Source organism: Chionomys nivalis, chromosome 20 (genome assembly GCF_950005125.1).
Source record: "Chionomys nivalis chromosome 20, mChiNiv1.1, whole genome shotgun sequence".
NCBI classification, from domain to species: Eukaryota; Metazoa; Chordata; class Mammalia; order Rodentia; family Cricetidae; genus Chionomys; species Chionomys nivalis.
In genome coordinates this window covers 49,583,682-49,606,969 of record NC_080105.1, presented here as the reverse complement: position 1 = coordinate 49,606,969, position 23,288 = coordinate 49,583,682, and the positions used below count along the sequence as shown (strand labels likewise).

Here is a 23,288-nt window from a genome sequence, read left to right as displayed (position 1 = left end):
CCAGCTTGCCAGAAGGTCCAACTCCACTTTTGGCCTCCTCAGCACCAAGCATGCACGTGGTATCCAAATGCAGACAAGACTCATATATGTAAAAATTAAGTCATTTAAAGAAACGAAAGAAGTGAGCGGAGGGAGCATCTTCTTGGTTGCTTCAAGCTAACTCTTACAGCGCTCACCTACAGGTCACAGCAGTGGGAGGAAAGCATCCACCCAGGACAGAAAGATCCTATCCCCACACTGTGTGGGTATCCACAGAGGGCAAACAGCAGCAGAGGGTCACATGCCACTCTGGAATTAGAAGCATAGGGAAGACAAGGATATTTTTGCTGAAAAATAAAAACTTATCACGATTGACTTATATAATTTTTGACAGGGTCTCATGTTGCCCATGCTGGTTTCAAATTCCTGGGCTCAACTATTCATCCAGTGTCCAGCCTCCCAAGTTGCTGGGCCTATAAGAGCATAGCACCATGCTTAACTGTGATGGCTATCTTAAATTTAATGTAATAGGCCTGACCACAAACTCAATGTAGTATTTAAGTGCTACTCCTTTAGAAGCCCTGAGGACAATCGCCTCTCTGGATAGCCTGGGCAGTATCCTGATGGAAGAGACTTAGGGTTCTTTTCTAGACATGGCAGGGAGAGCGTGCTGTGGTTTTCATTCCGACATCACAGGGTTGTGGAAGTGGCTTCCCCAGATATGGGCGCAGGTCCTCACCTTCTCATGATCTGGATCTCCAGGCACCAGCGGTCTCTGTTCTTCGGACTGAGCTCCTGTCGGCACTGCTTGATGGCAATCTGTTCGCCTGTTGCCTACAGAAAGGGCACACTGGGCATCAGAACAATTAACAACCAAACAGACGACCTCCACAGAGCCCTGCCAGCCACGCAGATAGCCTAAGGAGGACCTAGACCATCTGGCTGCTCTCTTAACCGTCCCCACATCGCAGCTTGCTCATCTCCTGTGTCCTCTGCCCATCCAGGGAACACAGATCCTTCAGGCCTTGCTCTGTCCCTCTCTCCTCCACAAAAGCTCTCTGTAGCAAATTCCTGTCCAGGGACATCTCTCTCCATACCCCAACCATTGCCATATTAGCTTAAGCCATACAGCACTGTTGGTGACTGGCCATTTTCACATGTGAAAATGGCATTTCCGTGTGATTCAACTTGACATTGGCACAGTGGATATCTCCATGGTTTTGTGCAAGAGTTTTTCCCTTCAGAGATGAGTATAGGATAGTCAGTAGGACACAGGACAGCTCAAACTCCACCTTCTTTCACCAGCTATGCAGAGACTGTGTCTTTACTTAAGAAACAGGAACACTGCCACAATTCAAAGCTGAAATGAAGATGAGGACAGAGCAATGCCAACCCACAGAGGGTATCCGCCAACTCTACAGGAGGACACATATACTCTTCAGAAGCTCGGCTTCATTGTTAATTGACATACTTCTTTACTTTAGAATGGTCCAGTGAAGCCAAGGCTGATAATCACTATGGCTACAAGGATGACATCGGATTTCTGATCCTCCCGGTTCCCCCTCCCAAGTGCTGGGATTTCAGGTGTACATGTACCACTGCGCCAAGTTTAGATGTGCTGGGGATCAAACCCAGGGCTTTGTGAACACCGGGCAAGCGTTCCACCAACTGAACTACGTTCTGTAGCACAATTAATAAAAACCTAGAGACAGATAGTGGGGTTCGAGAAGATCAGAAAAGCAAAGCAGTCAACCACTAGAGAAACCTTTTACCTCTACCAAATCCTCAGACTAAAGACTCCAGTGAGTTTCTGTCTCTTCCCCTTTATATTCCTCTGTCCAGCCATATCGCTCCTGTCTCCACCTCCCTAGTGCTGGGATTAAAGGTGTGTGACTCCCAAACACTGGGGTTAAAGGTGTGAGCCACCACCACCTGGATCTCTTTCTAGATCTTGTGTAGTCCTTGAATCCACAGAGATCCATCTGCATTTGTCTCCTGAGTACTGAGGTTAAAGGTGTGTGCCACCACTTCCTGGCCTCTAGGGCCTTAGTTTTGCATTCTGATCTTCAGGCAAGCTTTATTTATTAAAATACAAATAAAATATCACTACAACATTCTCAACCTCACTGTGGTTTCTTCAATGGAAAAATCAGTATTTTGTGACTTAGCTGGGTGACTGATTCCTGAGGCTAACAGATGTCTTTTTTTATATATATATAATCCAGGGGAACATGAAGGATGGAAGAGTTCTGAGCCTGTGGTTTTGGCGGCGGCGGCGGCGGCAGCAGCAGCAGCAGCAGCAGCAGCAGCAGCAGAAAGAAGCCCTGGGGTGAGGTGTCCCAGAGTCAAACGTAGCAGCCTCAAGCAAGGCAGAAGGACAGTAGTTATTAGACTCCCTATTCACAGTGACACCGGCCAATTCACTGAGAACAGCTATAAAGACTCTCCATTTTCTACTGCACAGTATAAAAACACCTACAGTGGGGACAGGAAGGCAGAAGTTTATCCTGCCTGGAAATCTCTCATCTGGGAACCCTAGCACGAGAGCTTCAGCATGGGCTTCCCAGTGGATGTCTGACAGTTGATGTAACACCTACCTGAGGATGCTTTACTATGCTCTGCCAAGGACTACTCCAGAATGTTCTCTCTGAACATTCTAAGCGCCCAGTTTGATGGTGCTCTGTTATCTACCTCTATGTTACTTCTATTTGTTCTTTCAGTTTTGCTTGCTACACACTTAAAAAACCTCACTCATTCAACACTGATGGCGGGTTATTTTCCATACAGAACAAGATTTCTGCTTCTACATGTAGAAGGTGAAGGACTGAAACCTCTGAAGACCTTCAAAATCAGCCACGGTCAACACAGCTCAGACTCTTGGTCCTGTGATGTAATGACCGTGGGACTGAAAATGACAAGAAGACCGTGGCAAGACTCCCAGTGTCCAAGAGGCTAGTGCCCAAGTCATTAGGATCCAACTTACCTAATATTTATCCAAGTGGCCAAAACTCCTGCACGGGCCTGGGACTACCTGGTAATGGAAGGAAAATGGAACTCTCCAGATACAATGGGCAGTCATCTAATGTGATCAATAAATCAACCCTAAAACTGTGGCGAAGGCTGAAAACTTCAGAAATGGGATTGGTCGTTACCACTCTGATGCCAGAGCACAAATATTACAAAACATCTAAAACAGTCTCAGATCTGTTTTGACTCCAAAACTAGGGCTTATGATGTCCAAGATGCACTTACTTCCATGCCTAGTTTTCTGGTATGTTCTAATATACAATCAAAGTCACAACTAATGCTGGAGCAGGGTCCCCACCCACAAAACCCACGCTCACTAGAGGAGTCAATTCCCATCTTCCCCAGAGTCCCTCTCACCCCTAGACAATACCGATCTCTTTTCTGCTTGCATGGATTTCATAATTTGACTTTTCATGTAAACTGAGTCACACATGTATAACTCTAGACAGACCTTCTCAAAGGTCTTTAAGACTTCTTAAAGCAGTGAGATGCATTTCTGTAGTGCGTTTGTGCCACAGCTACGTATCCACTTCGGTGACTTCAACAGCCCCTCCGGCTGGCCCAACTGCCCCTGCATCCCTCTTTCCTTTTCTTTGTTAAAGATCCTGATTGTAAGCATGGATTCCCAGGCTCTCTCTGATGAGCTGGCTTCCTTTTTATACTGTAGCTCCTACTGATGCTGAATCAATCACCGTGGCGACACAGTCGAACGAGGGAGAAGTTCAGCTATGGTCTTCAGGAGTGAGAGGCCATGTTAGGAACACATTTCTCTAGTTGGTGTACATTCTCAGAAGAAGCCACAGCTTGGACAAGCCATACCTCAAGATCATGAGCCCCCAATTTGTCTCAAACTGACTGGAACTTAGTTTTCAGTTTTATTTCCTATCGTGTTTAGATTCAAATTTCTTGTTTTGTCAATTTGATATAAGCTTGAATCATCTGGGAACCTTAACCGAAAAACTGACCCCATCTAATTGCCTACAGCGAAGCCTGTGGGGTATTTTCTTGATTAACAATTGATGTGGGAGGGCCCAGCCCACTGTAGATGGTGTTGCCCCATAGACAGGTGGTCCTGGGCTTTATGGAAACGCTGAGCAAGCTACGGAAAGCAAGACAGTAAGCAGCATTTCTCCGTGGTCTCTGCTTCAGTTCCTGCCTCCAGGTTCCTGCCTTGGCTTCTTTTCATGAAGCCTGTAAGCCAAATAAACCCTTCCTTCCCCAAGTTGATTTTTTTTTTTTTTTTTGGTTTTTTTCAAGACAGGGTTTCTCTGTGGTTTTGGAGCCTGTCCTGGAACTAGCTCTTGTAGACCAGGCTGGTCTCGAACTCACAGAGATCCGCCTGCCTCTGCCTCCCGAGTGCTGGGATTAAAGGCGTGCGCCACCACCGCCCGGCCCCAAGTTGATTTTGGTCATAGTGGCTATCATAGCAACAGAAACCAATTTAGGAATTTCTCCAACTTGCTAGTAAGCAGAATCATTAAATAGAATACAATTTAAAAATTGTCTATATTCTCAATAAAAGGGAAAGGGCCAATCGTATTGGCTATATTGAACATAGCTGATTTTTGAAGGTCTGTTTTTTGCCTTTTACACAAAAACACAAACCTTGTGTATGACCATGTATTATAAAGTCTGAAGAGAGTGGGGGGTAAGGAGAGACATGTTCAGGATGCTGGCAGCCACCAGAAGGGAACTGCACAAAGGGTGCTAGAAGGCCAGTCTATAAAGAAAACAGAAGGGTCACCCAGCACCATGTAGTTGGCCTCCTAACAATCCAGGGGAAACTCACAGGAAGTGCAGAACTTCCCTTAGAACTTTATTCCAGGGAGCTCAATCACTTACAACCACCCAAGTAGCAACAGTGTGATCGGGATATAGTCGGAAGCTAGATCCTGCCCAAGATCAATGTTTCAGGGGAAAAAAAAGGTGTGAAATTGAGCCCAGAAAGAGCCCATGGATGGTACCTGGACTGGAGAGTCAGAAGGTACGGAGGCACTAGCTACCACGGGTCCTGGAGACCCAGAGCGGTGCGCTGGGTGTTGTTCAACCTCATCAGAGAAGTTTCCACATGCAGTGAATGGCAGTTAACACAAAGGTCCACAGCTGATCAACATCAAGAGCCTGGAATGCTCAGCCCTAAATGAGACACCTACATCACATCCCTCTTCCCTAAACTCAGGAGTCATCCTGGAAAGACTGTAAGAGCCAGAGACTACAACAAAAGAGTATTTTCAGGACCAAGGAGGGCCGTTTCATGTATGGACTCACAGCAGTATGACAGCACACACAGGACCAAGGAGGGCCATTTCATGTGTGAACTCACAGCTGTATGAAGCACACACAGGACCAAGGAGGGCATTCATGTATGAACTCAAAGCAGTATGAAGCACACACAGGACCAAGGAGGGCCGTTTCATGTGTGAACTCACAGCAGTATGAAGCACGCACAAGGAGGGCGTTCATGTATGGACTCACAGCAGTATGAAGCACACACAGGACCAAGGAGGGCTGTTTCATGTGTGAACTCACAGCTGTATGAAGCACGCACAGGACCAAGGAGGGCCGTTTCATGTGTGAACTCACAGCAGTATGACAGCACACACAGGACCAAGGAGGGCCGTTTCATGTGTGAACTCACAGCAGTATGAAGCACGCACAAGGAGGGCGTTCATGTATGGACTCACAGCAGTATGAAGCACACACAGGACCAAGGAGGGCCGTTTCATGTGTGAATTCACAGCAGTATGAAGCACGCACAGACTCAGCCAGGGAACTTCCAAGCACGGAGAGGGAGGTAGGCAGAAAGTCCCACCCCTAGTTATCAGCAGGGTATAGATGCTGAGAGGGGCAGAATCGGTTCTCTGTAAGGGTGTGTTCTGTGGCAGCAACCACACCTCAGTGAGATGCAGCACACATAGACTGGATGGTTTAAAAGACACAAACTGGATGGTTAGGGAAGTGGGAGAGAACTGGGAGGAGTCAGGACAGAGGAGTTGAATGTGATCAAAATACACTGTACAAACTCTCAAATAAGCATTGAAAAGCAGAGGTCTGGGATACATTTAACAACCCCTGGACCCAAGGCTCAGGGGTCATTTCAGAAGAGGGGAAAGACTGTAAGAGGCAGAACAGGGGGCTTGCTATGGGACTCATCGCATAATAATGTCAGGAGCTACACCCACCAAGTCTCACTAACATGACTGCCTAAATGTGAGCTGAACAAGGACAAAAATAATAGACGTGCTAACATGGACAGGGAAAACCCTAGGAGGCCTCAAGCCTACACAAATAACTACAGGCAACAAAGGAATACTGAGAGTGGGAACAAGTGTCTTCCCCAGGGGGAAAACACTGATTGTCCAATACCAAATATATATCACATTATACAGACTGAGCAGGTTGTATTTATAAACACATATGTATATCAATATGCATGTAGGTGTGTTATAATAATAATTAATGATAAAGGGGGCCATGAATTTGAAAGGCAGTAAAGGGAGTATATGGGAGGGTTTGGTGGGAGGAAAGGAAAGGAAACGGAAATGATATAATTATATTATAATCTCAAACAACAAAATAAATACTTTTCTAAAAAAAGAGGTCTAGAGGCATCTTTATCTCAGACTTGCCAAGTGGCACAGACACCTTGCCCTATGATAAAGGGCCACAACTCCTCAGTCTTCCTGCAAGGCAGACACAAAGCCACACAGTGGCCTCCAACTCTCCCACAGACGTCAGGAACAGACTCAAGGGACAAATGCACTATCGCCTCCTTGAGCAAGTAAATACGCGGCACCGAGTCCGTCAGACCTCTGGCTCTTTATCCACAGACGAGAAAAAACTTGACCCTTCCAGGGATGCCAATTAAAATGAAATGCAGGGTGCAATCCTCGGCAGCCTTGAGCAGAGCATGAAACTATCATTTCCTTTGCTCTACCCACGTAATAGTCTCTTTTCCTGACAAGCCAGCTAAAGTCCACTTCCTCTCAAGAACCTGACGAAGTTCCATTTCCTCAAAGTCTTCCCTTGCTACAAAGCAAGCAAGAGAATATGGACACAGCACCAGGCGCAGCTAGCACGGTTTGCTTTGTTTTTAGATAGTGTCTCACTGTATAGCTCTGGCTGTGCTGGAACTCACTGTGTAAGCCAGGCTGGCTTCGAACTTACAAAGATCCGCCTGCCTCTGCCCCTTGTGTTGCGAGTGCTGGGGTTAAAGATACGTGCTACCATGCCCGACCAACAAACGACATTCTTGATAAGCAGTAGCCGTTATTACTTTCACACGTGAGACTTAAAGCTAGACTCAGTCATATTTCTAAGAATTCATTCGGTGTAAGTAAAGACTTAACTAAGGATGGAGTCTTCTTTTCATTTGCCTGCAGGAGTTCAGAGCCATGCCCATTAAAGACCTGAGTTCCAAGATCACACATTAAAACACAAAGGCAGATGGAAGTGATCTTAGCCTTATCAGTAAAGGCTAGCACTGCTTTATAGGAAGAATAACTGATAACACTTAGCCTTCTAACAGCCAGCCTGTTCACTACTTCCTGTAACCTTCACAGGGGTCCCCCAGACTTGCTAGCCTCCTTCCCCTGAAAGCCTACGGACAATGTAACATTTACAAAGGACCCAGCGACACTTCCACAGGGCATTTGCCTCACGTCTTTGCAGTCAGGCTGAGAATCCCTAATGTACACCAGAGGTTGTGGCAAGTGAGTCAGAATTCCAACTAACCTCTGTGTGAATATGAGAATGTGTGGTTCCTTCCCCTGCCTACCCTCAAAAGGAACTGCAGGCTGAGGTCCCTGGAGTTTGGATCTTTTTCCTCTCTCTATATATATATATCTCAAGGTCTTCTGAAAACAATAGCCTACCTGAACCAGCACAGTTTGTGCTGGGCTCTGAGCAGGAGATTTAGAAGCATTCCTATGCAGCAAAAACTGTCAAGCTCACATTGTGGGGGATCCAGGAATCAAGGGAATTGAAGGAGGGGCATTGCTACACTGCTCTTTTTCAATGGGGAATACAGATTTGGGTATCCCTTAGTTTTTCCTTAGTACTTCAAAATGGTTTGGATTGATTGTAAAGAACCAACTAGTACCTCCGAAATAACTAGGAATATGCTGGGCGTGTCCTAAACTCTAGTTCCAAGCTGCAGAAGCCACCAAGGAGTATGTGGTCTGGATCTAAATAGATGTACATGTTAACAGTATGTCCTCTTTCGGGATATTACCTAACTCCCCAGTGCTACTGTTTCCTGGGCTACGAAATGGAATTAGAACTGTTGACCCTGGAAGTAAAGCATGCCAGATAAGGTACACAGGTCAGAGTAATGCAAACAAAACCCACATGGAAGACACCTGGCCTGAGGCTGGCATGCAATAGGTTTGCAGCCATGACCCCGGTTCTTAGGCAGCACTTCTCTGTGATAGCTACATGCATTCTCTTGTGTATAGACAGAAGAAAGCCTATGAAGTAGCAAGAAGATGCCGGATGCCAAGTGCGGCTACCACATCTTAGATGCATTCTTCAAGAGGCTTCAGACAGAGGCGCATCCAAAGGAAAACACGCTGCATCTTCTGATCTCAAATATGGACCAAAGATCGCATCTGCACATCCAAAGCAGCCCCCTGACTTTTCCTGTGGATCAGCCCATGAAGATGGCAGAGGACTTTAGACGACACAGGCAGGTCTTTCGGACAGCACCACTTCAGCTGGGCTCCTCCCCAACTCTGACCCCTGTGCCCTCTATCCCACCCAGTGCTGTTCACGCTATTCCTAGACAGCTCTTACATCTGCCCACTTCTCTCTGTCATCACCACCATCAGCCAGGCTAGTGTCTCACCTGAACTGCTCAATTGCGAGGCAAGACTTTAATTATAGCTGTTCAGGAAGGACTGATTCCCTAGAAGGGTGGCTTTTAATTTTGGTTATATTTCTCAAGGGTTGCCCAAGACTGGAATCCTAAAAAAATAAAAATACACTTCTGGAGAGCCCCTCTAGAGTCTATCAGAAGGTCCTGTAACTGTCCAGGAAGAATGCAGGTATAAATGAAAGAGACACCTTCAAACACCGAACCCCAAAGAGATGGGAATTTCCCCAGGAATTTCAGGTTGAGAGAAGAAAAGGTACCACCCAGAAGGGGAATTTGTCTTCTGGAGGAAGATTTGTAACGAACACTCAGAAATCTTAGAGGATGACAACATGGGTCAGTGGTAAGCTGGGCCACAGGGCTGCTCTGATGCACATAGCCTTGATCTTCTGTTTAAACCCTAATCCCAGTCAGGATCCTGAAGACAGACTTGTGTGTTTGCTGGGTCTCTCCGTCCCTCCTCCCAAGGTGACTACATTGACTCTCCACTATTAATTTGACTCTTTTAATTGGCTTGTTGAAGATGGGTGGCAGCCCCTGGCTTAGGGTACAGGTTGTGACCCCCAAGTACAACATTACACATCCTGTCTGTTACTCAGCAACCCTGAGGTAAGTAAGTGATCTACCGCACAAGGAGGGATGGAGCTACAGAAATATCACAGGTGACATGTACTTTTCAGGCATTTACGGTGAACTAACTATCCAAAATGCATAAAATAACTCTCATTCGGTAAATTAAAGAGAGTCCTGCAAAGAATTTCAGTGCACTTAAACCACTAGCCCAAACCAAAAAATCTGGAAGAACAAAAACTTTTAACATGAGAAGCTCGCGTCAAACACAAACGGACTAAAATAAAGAGAATATAATCAGATCCAAAAAGAAATTAATCCAAATCGCTCAGCGGCCGATGCAGCGCCCATTTTCACCCATGATCCTTAGCTCTGTGCTTTGTGCAGATGGTACAAAAGGCCGCGGAACCATCAACTATTTAAACATATTTAAAATTTTAAATTTATTTAAAGCATTTTTATTGCTCTCATCTTTTAACACTATACTGTATTCCACAACATTCACCAGTGTGTACTGTATTACATGTCAGTCTAATATTAGTAAAGGATATTATTTGAAATACCTAGAATGACAGCTTACTCTTTTTTTCTTCTTATTTAAGTGGCATGGTTAAGATGGTAATTGAGAGTCAACGTTTTGCAGCTCTCTGACCCCTTTGCAGTTCGTTTTCTTACTCTCCCATGCCGCCCCATTAGCCAAGAGTAGGAGGGAGCCCACCCATTCACACCGGCCCTGAGAGAAGCAGCACCAAGAAATCCCACCCACTCTCCCCGGGGCCAGGACCCTACCTGATTGTGCCATCGGATGACGTTTCCAAATCCCCCGGTCCCGAGTCGTTCTTTCATTTCCCAGGCCCCACAGGTCTGGGTTGGGAGGGATGGTGACCAGCTCATATCGATGCCCTGTTAACTCTAGAAGCAAGCAGGAGGAGAGGACAAGTTCAGAGAGAGGAAAAGAAGGAGCTCACGAAGCAGAGTGGGTCAGCAGCGGCTGCTGCCCTTCCAGGTGGGGGAAGCACTCAGATTTAGTTAATAAATAAAAGTTGCTGCTGCGGCCCGGCCCGCTGGCGGGTCGCGTCCCCACCGGTCGCAGCCACCGACCCCGGGAAGAGGCGGAGCGCGCATCCACGAGAGCCCTTCCACGCGCCGCGAGCCGCCCTAGCCTGGGACTCACCTGCCCCGGGGGCCGCGGGGCCGCCAGCGACACCCACAGAGGACATGAAAACTCAGGGTCTCCACGCAGCCTACCCAGCGCCACTTCCTCAAACACTTCCTGCCCTGACGTCACGGGAACTTGGCGGCCCTTAAAGGAGACGCGCGAGCCGCTCGCTGAGATGGAGAGCAACAGCCTGCAGCGGGGTTCTGGGCTAGGCGGCTCTGAGAGTTCTTTATCCTGGCGCTTTTCAGGCTGAGCTTGATCCGACCGGCTAGGCAGTTCACACGGGTGGGGGGAATCTGCTGAGCTCCCACTGGCACTGATTTAGGTGCTGTAATAAGAATTGTCTTTCCTGTCCTCCCACCGCCGTTCACCGAGTCTGAATGCTCCTGGTTGCTAAATCACACTGATGCTCCTCAGGAAGTAACATACCACCATCCACTTCAAACAAACAAACACAAAACAAACAGGGGTAAGAGTACAAAAACAAAGCAAAGCAAAACTAGTAGTGTCTACCTAAACTGGAGTTGCCGCGCTGGTAACAATGGGAACATCGTGAAATTGCTAGTTATTAGGTCAAGGACCTGGACACTGCCCCTGCCTGCGCCAGCCCCCCACCCGCCCCGCCCTTCTCCTCGAGCAAGTCGGGTTCACTCACTCAGTAACCTAATTCCTGACAACAATGAAAAGCTGAAAAGGAGGTTTGTTCAATGTAACAATATTGGGGAAAGACAGAAAGGGGCCCATCACTCCCAACCCAAGTCCAATTCTGGGTCCTGACGTGAGGTTTGGGTTTCAGTGGAAGGCGAGAGGCATGCATAACTAAGCAGTCCTGCAAAAGGTGTGTTCTGGTCCACCATCATCATCTAGACTTCAGTCTCTCGTGTAGAGTGACGTCAGAACCGTGTGAAAACTCTGCCTGATGTCTGGCCTTTTATACCCACCTAGGCAGCGACCCGTGAGATTAAATTTCAGTGGATGAAGGGATGTGCCAAAGATCTTCATTGGATAACCAGGGACTCCAAGCATTTGAACTCAAGAGTCTTGCGCATAAAGCTCTTCTTGCTCCTTTATTATTAAAGCAAGCAAAACATGAGGCGACATTTAGAGTGAGCTTAGGCAATGCAAGGAGAACGAGGGAATACACGTGGTGCTGTCTTATCATTTTCGGTCGTGTGAGAAGAGTCAAGAATGTTCCTCCCAGGCCTTTGCCAACAGAGATAATGTGGACAGCCCGTGCATTCCCTTCATGTCCTGGCTTTCAAGTACATCCACTTATCAGGGTTTATGCAATTCTTTCTAGAAGGCCACCTCGTGGGAAGAAGTCCACACTCTGCCCTACCACAGTTCACAGGAAAGTCACAGCCTTCTGTCACAGGCTCCCACAAGCCCTCAGCACGATATTCCTGGGGAAATTCCAATTTCTGGGGGCCTGTTCTTTCCATAGTTTAAGAGCCAAACAGAGGGGCTCAAGGGGCTTATTAGAATCTCTTCATTGCTGCTAGGACAATTGCACGTCCCTCTTGCTTTTTTTCACTTCAGTCTTGAGATAAAAGACTAAGTAGGAATCAAGGGTGGCCTATGTCATCAAAAGAAACAGCTCTTACCTCAAAGGAATAGAAAATGTAGTTTATTCTGAAGCAAATATGAATGATCACGGCCCAGGAATCTACATTTAGGTCTCCCCAAATGGAATGTTCTGATATAGAAGCAGTTTTGAGACATTTTATAGTTTTACAGATACAAGAAAATTAACTAAGCAAGGCAAGTTTGAAATGCGTCCGTGGGTCTGTCAGAGAGGGGATTACGGGGGGGGGGGATTTTCTATGAATCATCAGTTGTTACTTGATGACATTCTTAGCTTTTGGCTTGGTGGAAGATACCAGCCCACTAAGTTAATAGATTTCAAAAGTTTTGCTTTTTAATCTATTAGTCACAGAACATTAGTTCTGACATAGAGGGGGGTAATGAGTGAATGTTCCAGGGACTGTGGGACAGACAACCACACACAAGAACCATTTCTCCACAACCTCTTGGTTTAAATTGCTTTTGGAAGGGCTGGCACAAGCAACTCCATTTATGTATCTATGTACTCTAGGAAGCTTCCACAGCAGTAGGTTTCTACGAGGCTTTTCCAAAGGCCTTTAGGGTTAGTTATCCCTTCCCATATCCTGGTTTCGACCCTGCCATCTCCTCCCCCTCCCCATTAAATCCTCTTATTCTAATGTCCTCTTTATGACACTATGTTCTATTTACCCTTCCTTGGATGTCTTCTTCAATTTCTGTTTTGAAGATACAGTTTCTTTTTGGTCTCTTTGTTTAAAAGCAGGTGTTTGTAGACATTTGGAGTCATATCTGGACCTTCATTCTATCCCACCAGCAGGCCTGCTTTTATGCCGATACCACACGAGCTTTTATTATCATAGCCGCGTACTATAATCTGAAATCTGGGAAGCCAATACCTCCAGCAGTTCTTTTTTCTTCAGAATTGTTTCAGATATTCCATTTGTGAATGTGTGTTTCAATATGACGTTTAAGATATTTCTTAACTTCTGTGAAGAACTATGTTGGAGTTTTGATGAGAATTTCAATGAATCCGTAGGTTTCTTTTGGTAGAAAGGCTGTTTTCACAACATTAAGCCTGCTGATCTACCACACCAACATGCACACACACCTACTTGAACATACACATGCACACACACACAACTGTTTAATGAATGGGAAATCTGTAGCTTGGTGTCCATGAGTTTGCGTACTTTCTGCTATTTCTATTGTTGTGGGTGTAAAGTCCATGATAGTCAGAGCGCATGCAGGATCTTATCTCATTTTCTTGTATCTGTTAAGGCTTTCTTTTATAAATGTGAATTGTGATGCATATCTCACACCAACTGGAATAACTTGGTTCTTTAGTGTTTCGTTTTTCTACTTTTTTAAAATATACATTTAAGTCGGACATGATGGTGTATACCTTAATTGGTGAGGGAGAGGCAGGTAGAGTCCTATGAGTTCCAGGCCACCCTGGTTCATATAGCAAGTTCTAGGCCAGCCAGTGCTACAGAGTGGTTCCCTGTCTCAAAAGAAGTTACATTTATTTAATGTGTGTGTATGTGTGTGCACGTGTGTGTGTGTGCATGTATGTGTGTACCTGTGGCACAGCGCATGTGTAAAAATCAACCTGTGGGAGTTTTTTCAATGAAGAAACAAACCACAGCTCCCATCCTAAAGTAAACAAAGGACAGCTTTGCGTCACCACCGCCTGGCTTGAAATTTTATAGTTCAACGGAACAAAGAAAGCCGTAAATCAAGTAAGTTTAAAATACATTAGTGGATACGCTAGAGAGGTAGCTACAGGGAGATGGGGGAAGCTTTTCTACAGGTCCAAGGTGCTATCTGATGACAATCATAGCTTTAGGTTGGTAGAAGCTAGTGGTCAGCTCAGGTAATAGATTCCAAAAGGTCCATCAGTCACAAGACGCTGTGGGGTATCAGAGAAGACCTCTTGGACACAGGGTTAAGCCAATAGAAAAAGTCTTCATCAGCTGGCCAGCAACTACACCGAGTATTCCAGGCCTGAGTGTAGCACTGAGCCCTTCTCACCGGGAGCTTTTAAGCACAAAACCATGTTCTGGCCTGACACACTGAAGTTAGCAAGAGCAGTGTTATCAAGAAGTGGAACTACAGAAGATCCCCCCCAAAACACAAACCATGGCTAGTATGTTTAAAGACTTTCCCAGAGCTATGGACTTTGATGGATTAGGTCTCTGTTTTGTTTTGGCAGGTGGTGCTGTTTACCTGCTGAATTTTATGAAGTCAGTTGTGCTAAAGTCTGGGGCCTACTAAGGTGTGGGGCCCGCTACAATGTTAGTTCAGACACAAAGGTGAGAAAGGAATGGCTGTCCCAAGGGCTAGAACTAGCCTAAGATAAGACTTGGGCCTGTAGCTGTCCTGAAACTTGCTCCGTAGAACAAGCTGACCTTGAATTCACAGAGATCTGCCTGCCTCAGCCTCCCGAGTGCTGGAAGACCCAATCAGATGATTTTAAAGAAATCATTTTGACACGATGAAGTGTCTAAAATCCCAGAATAACTGTTGTGGGGTATCCACCAGAGAAGACTACATAGACATGAGTCTAAGCCAATGACCAGTGACTACCCTGGGTGTTCAGGATCCCCATGTAGCACCGAGCCTATATCAGGGTGAGATAAGCATGAAACCCACATCCTGTGTTGACATATTCAGTTCGCAAGAACACTTAGCCAGAAGTGGAACCATAGAAGCCAGAAATCAAGGTTGTTATATTATGAGATTTTCCCAGAACTGTGGACTTTGATGGATCAAGTTTTTGTTTCAGTTTTGGCAGGTGGTCCTGCCTATGTGCTGAGTTTCGTGGCTTGAATGGCACTTCCATCATGAAGTCATTTATGCTAAGGTCCAAGGGCATCTTATAAAAATTGACCTTAGACTTGCCAAGGCATTCCCAGTCTATAGACAATCAAGAAATATCTTTCTGAAAGGCTTCCAACTGTCAGGATGAGGCAGAAAACTAAGGGAAGGAAAAAAAAAAACAAAGAAATTCTTCATCCTGAGATCTAGTTCATGTTTCCTGGTGCCTGATAGCCAGACATTTAATGCAGGTGATGGAATTAAAATTGGTTACAGGGTCAATGCTCATTTTCCAAAAGATACTAAAAATGACAGGCTACTCTCAATTAGAGCCAGGCTCTTTGTGACTTTTGAATATAGGAAGATTATCACTCCTTCCTCCTCCATAAACTTCAACACAGCACCTCACGAACCGTCTTGCAATTTCATCTACAAAAGGAGACTCAGGAAGAATGTTCTGAGTATACCAGAATTACAGGCTTGGATCTGAATCCAAAGAACACCTGCTGGTTTTCAAGTTCTTGTCTCCCTGAACATAAAGTAGCAGAAATAGAGATTCTTGGCCAGGTGGTGGTGGCACACACCTTTAATCCCAGCACTCGGGAGGCAGAGGCAGGTGAATCTCTGTGAGTTCGAGATCAGCCTGGTCTACAAGAGCTAGTTCCAGGACAGGCTCCAAAGCTACAGAGAAACCCTGTCTCAAAAAACAAACAACAAAAAATTAGAGATTCTTTATTAATAAAAGCAGACAGAGACTATAAAGAAAGAGAAAGAAGCTCAGAAAGTGGAAAGGGCTAGAACAATCCTGCCCCTCACATAACTTCAGGATCAAAATGGAGGTTAGGAATCCCAGGGACCTGTTAGGAAAGGACTCATATGACAAAGTCCCAAGGCCAAGGCTGTGGAGACCAACGGATGGCTCTCTCTCTCCCCTCCACCACACAACACAGTGTGGAATCTCCTACAGCCAGGTTCTCACGACCCCTTTAATTTACCCACCTTGATTTTTTTCTTTTCCCAATTGATCTAATACTTAATCCTTTTCCTTATCCACTTTACTAACCCCTCTCTTATATAAACTACACTCAAACTATAAAGCCGGAGTAAACTGGTTGATTGCCCTCCAATAGTTATTGAAGTTATAGAAGTCACTGCTAATGACTGGCAAGAACAGCAGTTGAGTAGTGACAACACCAAGCACCTGCGGCTACTCTCTCAGTTAACTACCTACTCTAGGAGGAAAAGAGTTTTTATCAGGCAGACTGAGCACCTGGCCTGATGTTTTCTGAACTATACATCCAACTCTACTATATACTCAAACCCCACATGAACACTACAAATGCTTCAACTGAAAGAACATAGGTGATAAAAAGTAAACCAAGGGGGTGGGGGTTGGGGGAGTTAGAGAGATGGCTCAGAGGTCAAGAGCACTGGCTGCTCTTCCAGAGTTCCTGAGTTCAATTTCCAGCAACCACATGGTGGATCACGACCATCTAAAATGAGATATGACACCCTCTTCTGGCCTGTAGGGATATATGCAGCACAGAATATTGTACACATAATAAATAAATCCTTTACAAAAAAATAAAGAGATGGATAATATGAAAGAAGCACTCAACAGAGGGAGAAATGCTGAAGAAAAACTAATCTGAAATGTTGGAAATAAAAACTGTAGTGAGTGGAATAGTGTTCTGTGGGAAGTCTCAAGAAGACAGACTATGTGAGTCTGAAAACACACGGACTAAATAAGACAAAGTCATAAGCAAGTAGCAATTGGAATTACAATATATACACGACACTGTGTTGTAGGTATAGAAGAAGACTCTTGTTTTAAAGGCATAAACATTTTCAAAGGGTTAACAACAGAAAATTTCCCAGAGTTAGGAATAGACATCAATCTACATGCAGGAAACGTTTAGGATGTCAAACAGACAAGACCTCATCATAACACAGTTAAAACACTAAATGTATAGAACACAGAGAGAATGTTGAAAGCATCAAAGGAGAAACACGTCTTTATATACAAAGGCAGGCCCATCAGAATAACATCTATTATTCAACTGAAACTTTAAGTCCAGAAAAGCTTGGGATGATGTATTTCAAGTTCTGAGAGACAGTTGCCAGCCTTGGCTACTATACCCAGCAAAACCATGTGTCATAATTGAAGGAAAAATAAAAAACTTTCCATGATAAAAATAAACTAAAGGAATTTATGACCACTAAGCTGGTTCCACAGAAAATACTGGAGAAATCTTCCAGCCTGAAGAGAAAAACAAATCTACCCTCAAGGCCACAGGAAATAATAAACCTTACTTAGAGTAATAGTTAAGCAAAAGAAGAAGGGAAAAAAAACCCCAAACACCACAAAACCAACAATGGTGGAAATTAATAAAAAAATTTTAATAAAAATACTGAATATTAATGGTCTCAATTACCCAATCAAAAGACACATTCTAGTAGACAGAATCAAAGAGCAGAGCCATCTACTTGTTGTCCCCATGAAATGCCCTTCTCTGCAAAAGACGGATGTTACCTTAGAGTGAGAGGAAGAAAAGAGTTGGGATTCGAAGAAAATGGACCCAGGAAATAAGCAGGTATATCTGGCAAATCAGGCTTCAAACCAAAACTAGCGAGACAAGATAAAGATGGTCACTTCTTACTGATTAATGGAGCAATCCAGTAAGGGGACATAGATGCCCAAACATAGGCACATCCCATTTCAGAAGACAAGTGTGGCTACAGTCAAAGCCACAGATTAGTTCCAGCATCGTAGGATTAGGTTATCTCTATACCCTACTCTTGACAGCTGACAGACTATCCTGACAAACATAAAGAGAAATACCTGGATTAAATGTCACCATAGATCGAACGAACTTAAGAGACGTCCGTAAACCATCCCATCCAAACACGACTGAGCACACATTTTTCTCAGTAGTCTACAGAAGCCAAATGAAATTGTGAAAGTTTCAGGAAAACAGATAGAACTGGAAAAGGTTACACTGAGTAAGGTGACCTAGGCCCCCAAAGACACACACCATATCTGGATCCTACCTATGAACCTTTAGGTTTATGTATCTGACTTGTACTGTCTATAGAGTTCAGGAAGCTAGAAAAGACCCCTGAGAGGAGGAGCGAAGGGGCCTTAGAGGGTGAGGGTTAGGATGATACACGTGCTATGAAAATGGAGAGGAATGAGGATGAGTTACACAAAACTAAGGATGTGTGAAAAAACATTATAGAAACTGTGTTAGTTACTTTTCTCCAGCTGTGATGAAAGACAACTTAGAGAAGCAGAAGCTCATGTTGGCTTTCAGTTCCAAAGGAAGAAGCGTCAGGGAGGAATGACTGTAGCCAGGCAGGGCACCGGAACAGGAAGCTGAGCAAGAACATCTGTAACGACAAACAAGAAAAGAGAACACTGGAACTAGGGTGAGATCTCATACCCTTAACGTCCAACCCCAGTGATGTGCTTCCTCCATCAAGGCCTTGTGCCTATGGAGAATGTTTTCATTCAAACTACAACAGAAACCTACCACTTTGTAAGCTAACTAAAAAACAAAAAAACAAAAAAGGAAGGAGGAAAGAAAGGAAGGAACCCAAGGTGGGTGGACAATGCTTCCCTAGAAGACATGGAATTATTAATTGAGAATCTCAATGTGAAATGTTGGATACTTCCCTATAAGTTATCGGTTAGGAAGGTTCCAGAGGTTCCCTGGACAATAAAGGGTATTGCCAGTGTTCCTAGTTTCCCGCTAGAGCCACATGGTAAGACCCTATTGCTGAAGACACAACACAGTTTGGCTGGACCTAGAGAAATCAAACAGGAACTGACCTAAAAGCTTCTTCTCTGCTGGTTTGACTTTCACAATACCAGAAGCTGCTCTTTAGGCAACTGGAAAAGAAAAATCTATGGATGGTATTGTTCAGTGGTAACCCTTTTACCGACAATACCGACCTGCCAGGCGAGGTGTGCTTACTGGTGCAACAGTGGCGCAGTGGTTATGGGGGTAACCATTTATTTTGGGGTTGGATTTGAGGCCTTATCTACAGAAAATAGCTCATGCCTCATCCTGTAAACCTGGCCAAGATTTCATGGTTAAGGAGGTCATAGGCCCTATGGTGGGGGAGAACATACTAGAATTGCCTTGGTAAGTGGAAATGTTGTCAATCTGCTTTCTAAATAATATGGGGGCTGAAAAGATGGCTTCATGATTAGTAACTTCTGTTACTTTTACAAATGACTGACGGTTTCAAGAGCCTGTATCAGGTAGCTCACAACTTGCTGTAACCACAGCTCCAGAGGATATAACACCCTCTTTTGTTTTCCATTCCCAGCCACACCCACATTCACACATCCACAAAGGGTCACGTAGTTAAAAATGAATCTTTAAAATGTTGTAAGTATTTGTACTTATGCCCATAGGTTGGTGCTGCCCTCAACCGTGGCTAAAGAAGTTTCTCTTTGAAGTCAGCAGTTAGTTCAGAGGCTCATACTGGTGAAAGTACTGAGATCGACTATTGACTACTCAGCCCTAAATGGGACACTTACATCAACCAAGGCACGTAATACACAATGTTCCCAAGGTTCAAGGAAAACTGCAAAAGAGGAGGTATTATGCAGTAATTTCCTCCGAAATAAAACTTTCTCTTTTGGAGGGAAGTTCATTCAGATGCAGGATATTCTAAGGAACAGTGAAACATCCAATTCTGTAGGCAAGCTCAGTAAGACATGGGAAGTGTATAACTCAATAAGTCCAGGAAGTTCCTACAGTTGAGAACATTCATTTCTCATCCTAAACACACATAAGCCATAAGGAATACTGAGAGATGTCCTCAGAGTAGCCAACTGCCTACAAGAGGCAGAGACCTCATAGAAATGGCCCAAACCAACTGAGCTGCCAGGAAGACAGAGCCTCTGTCTTACTGAGCTACATATCTGAGTCATGACCCACACTTGGGGGCTTTGCTGATGACTATTTTTGGGTCACGCCTGCTCTTGTAAGTGACCGCTCACTCATATTTATGTTAGTAATCCTAATAAAACTCATTGATTAACCAAGTTGAATTTTGGTGGTATCCTTACTTTGGTTTCTCATTGGTTCCATATCTGAGACGTTGTTCATGTCTTCATGGGAATACAGTCACACAATGGGGCAGTGCAGGGAGGAAGAATGTAAGAGCCAGAGGATGGGGAGGAGCATTGTGAAATGCTGTCTTCTGGATAGGAAAAGGCAGTTGCATCCATGAATTCACAGTAGCTATGGACACCTGTGTACAAGATCAAGCTATCAAGATCAATCAACATTCCCACAAAGCAATACTAATTGCACTCAGTGACCCCTTAAAAAGAAAGGCGAGAACATGAATATGGGTGGGGACCATGGGGGTGCCTGCGGGAGTTGGAGATTGTAGTTAGCAGTGGATAAGATATAAATACATTACTTATATGTATGAAATGTTAAAGAATAAATAAAACATTATATTAAGAGAGGAAGGAGTCAGGGGCAGGCAGACCCCTGCAAGTTCTAGGCCAGCCTGGTCTACATAGCAAGTTCCAGGACTACAAAAGATATCTCAAAAAAAGAAAAGAAGCCGGGCGGTGATGGCACACGTCTTTAATCCCAGCACTTGGGAGGCAGAGGCAGGCGGATCTCTGTGAGTTCGAGGCCAGCCTGGTCTACAAGAGCTAGTGCCAGGACAGGCTCCAAAACTACAGAGAAACCTTGTCTCAAAAAACTAAAAAAAAAAAAAAAAAGAAAGAAAGAAAAAAAAAGAAAAGAAAAGAAAATGAAAGGGGCAGTAGAGCAAGACAGAAGTTCATGTTCACCACAAAATACTGATAGTCTGACTTTGTTCTCCAGAACTCACATAAGAAAACTGGATGTAGTACCACACCTCACTTCCTATACCTCTTCTCCCTTTGATAGTACTCCCAAACTCTTGCTGCTAATTCCATCCATGGCAGTTAGCCCCACCCATCCCTGTTGAGAGCCTTTGTCCTCCATCTTTTTTGGCAAAGAGCCTACATTGCTCCCACTAACTATACCCATCCCCACCAATTCCACAGATCCCTGGCGTTCACGAATGTTCCACAGACTCTGAGAGACCACAGATGCCAACCCAGACTGCTATACCCAGCAAAACTATCAACCACATAGAGGGAGTAAAACATTCTATGATAAAACCAAATTTAAGCAGTGTCTATCTACCTATCCAGCTCTATAGTAGGCACTAGAAAGAACCTGAAGAGAATAACCATACCCAAGAAAACACAAGGAAAAAATAATTTCAGACCAGAAAATCAAAAGATGGGAGAAAGTTCAAACCATAGCAACAACAACAACAAATAGAAATCTATAAACACTGCTCATTGATAACTCTCACTATTAATAGCCCCAAATCACCAATAAAAAGACAGACTAACAGACTTGATTAGAAAGCATGATTCATCTTTCGACACACATTATCATCAAGGATAGACATCACCTCAGAAGGGGTAAAAGAATGAAAAAGATGTTTCAGGTAAATGGACCCAAGAAGCAAGCAGGTTTTGCAATTTCAATACCCGAAAATATAGACTACAAACCAAAACTAATCAGAAGAGATAGGGAAGGACACTACAAGCTTATCAGAGAAAAATCCACCAGGAGCCTATTGCAACTCTAAACATTTATGCACAAAACACAAAGGCACCCAAGTTCATAACAGAAACATTAGCGCAGCTAAAGTCACATTGACCCTAACACAATGATAGTGACTTCAATACCTCACTCTCCTGAATAGACAGGTTATCCGGACAAAAGCTAAACAGAGAAAGGCTGGAGGAGCTAAAGAATGTCATAAATTCAAATGGACCTAGCAGATATTTACAGAACATTCTACCCAAACACAAAAGAATACACCTCTCTCAGCAACTCAGGGAACTTTCTTGAAAGTTGACCACACACTTTTAAACAAAGCAACTCTTAACAGATAGAAGGAAACTTAATTTCTTCAATGGAATCTCACTGGGTATACAAGTAACATTTAAGGCAAGTCCCATAGCCAACACAAAACAAACTCAATGGTGTTTCTATTTTCTCTCCCTTGCCCACCTCTCTTTATTTTTATCTCATAGTGCTTTGTCAGGGCATTCTTCTTAAACATTCCTCACCTTTTGCTTCTATATTATGGTTTCATATTTTGTGTTGTTATGCTCTCTCTCTCTCTCTCTCTCTCTCTCTCTCTCTCTCTCTCTCTGTGTTCACTTCATGTGCTCTTTCTTTGTGTCCTTATTTGTTCCTTTTGTTTTATTCTCTCTTTTTGTCAACTGTGTGTTGCTCTCTCTTAGGAGGCAGAGAAAGGTGTAGATTTGGAAGGGTGGGGAGTTGGGAAGGATCCAAGAGAAAATAAGGAGGGGTAACTGTGTTCAAAATATATTGTATGAAAAAACACTTCATTTTCAATAAAATATAAAAGTAAAGTAAAATCATCATTAACAACAACAACAAAGAGAAGTGTGTAGGGATTTTGATAGGGATTGCACTGAAACTGTAGATTGCTCTTGGTAGTACGGCCAGTTTCATGACATTAATCCCACTTTTCATCTTCTGATGTCTTCTTCAATGCCTTAAAGTTTTTATTATACAGGTCTTTCACTTGGTTATAGTTATTCCAAGATATTTTTGAGGCTATTATAAAAAATAGTGTTTTCCTGATTTCTTTCTCAGGATATTTGACGTTTGCATATGAAAAATGTACTTTTTTGTGACAATTTTTATAACTTATTTACTTTTATTTTATTTGCATTTATATTTTGCCTACATGTATGCCTGTGTGAGTCACAGACAATTGTGAGTTGCCATGTGGGTGCTAGGTATTGAACCTGAGTTTTCTAAAAGAGCAGTTGGTGCTCTTAACTGCTGAGCCATCTCTCCAGCCCCTGTGTGTTAATTTTGTATTCAGCTACTTTAAGAAAATATTTATTAGCTATAGAAGCTTTCTGGTGGGTAGAGTCTTTAGGGTATTTTATATATAAATTCATATCATCTGCAAATATGAATAATTTGACTTCTTCTTTCCTATTTGTATTCCCTTGATCTCCTTCAGCTGTCTTATTGCTCAAGATAAGATTTCAAGTACCTACTAAATAGTTATGGAGAAAGTGGGTACCCTATTCTTACTCCTGATTTTAGTGGAAATACTTTGTGTTTCTCTCTCTTTGGGATGATGTTGCCTGTGGTTAGCTGTAAATGCTTTTATTATATTGAGGTATGTCCCTTATATCCATTGTCTTTCCAGGACTTTTTATCATGAAAGGAT

General features: G+C 43.9%; 1 protein-coding gene across 1 annotated transcript in view; it reads right to left on the bottom strand.

Annotated features, from left to right (window-relative positions):
• The window catches only part of Ikbkb (inhibitor of nuclear factor kappa B kinase subunit beta), a 44,546-nt gene extending 33,821 nt beyond the window's left edge, over positions 1-10,725 (bottom strand). The window contains exons 1-3 of the mRNA XM_057752522.1: positions 10,623-10,725; positions 10,238-10,360; positions 719-813 (exon numbers count right to left, since the gene is read on the bottom strand). Of these exons, the coding sequence (XP_057608505.1) occupies positions 719-813; positions 10,238-10,342 (200 nt within the window). The 5' untranslated portion in view covers positions 10,343-10,360; positions 10,623-10,725. The remainder of the gene's footprint in view (positions 1-718; positions 814-10,237; positions 10,361-10,622) is intronic.
• Positions 10,726-23,288: the final 12,563 nt, after the last annotated feature.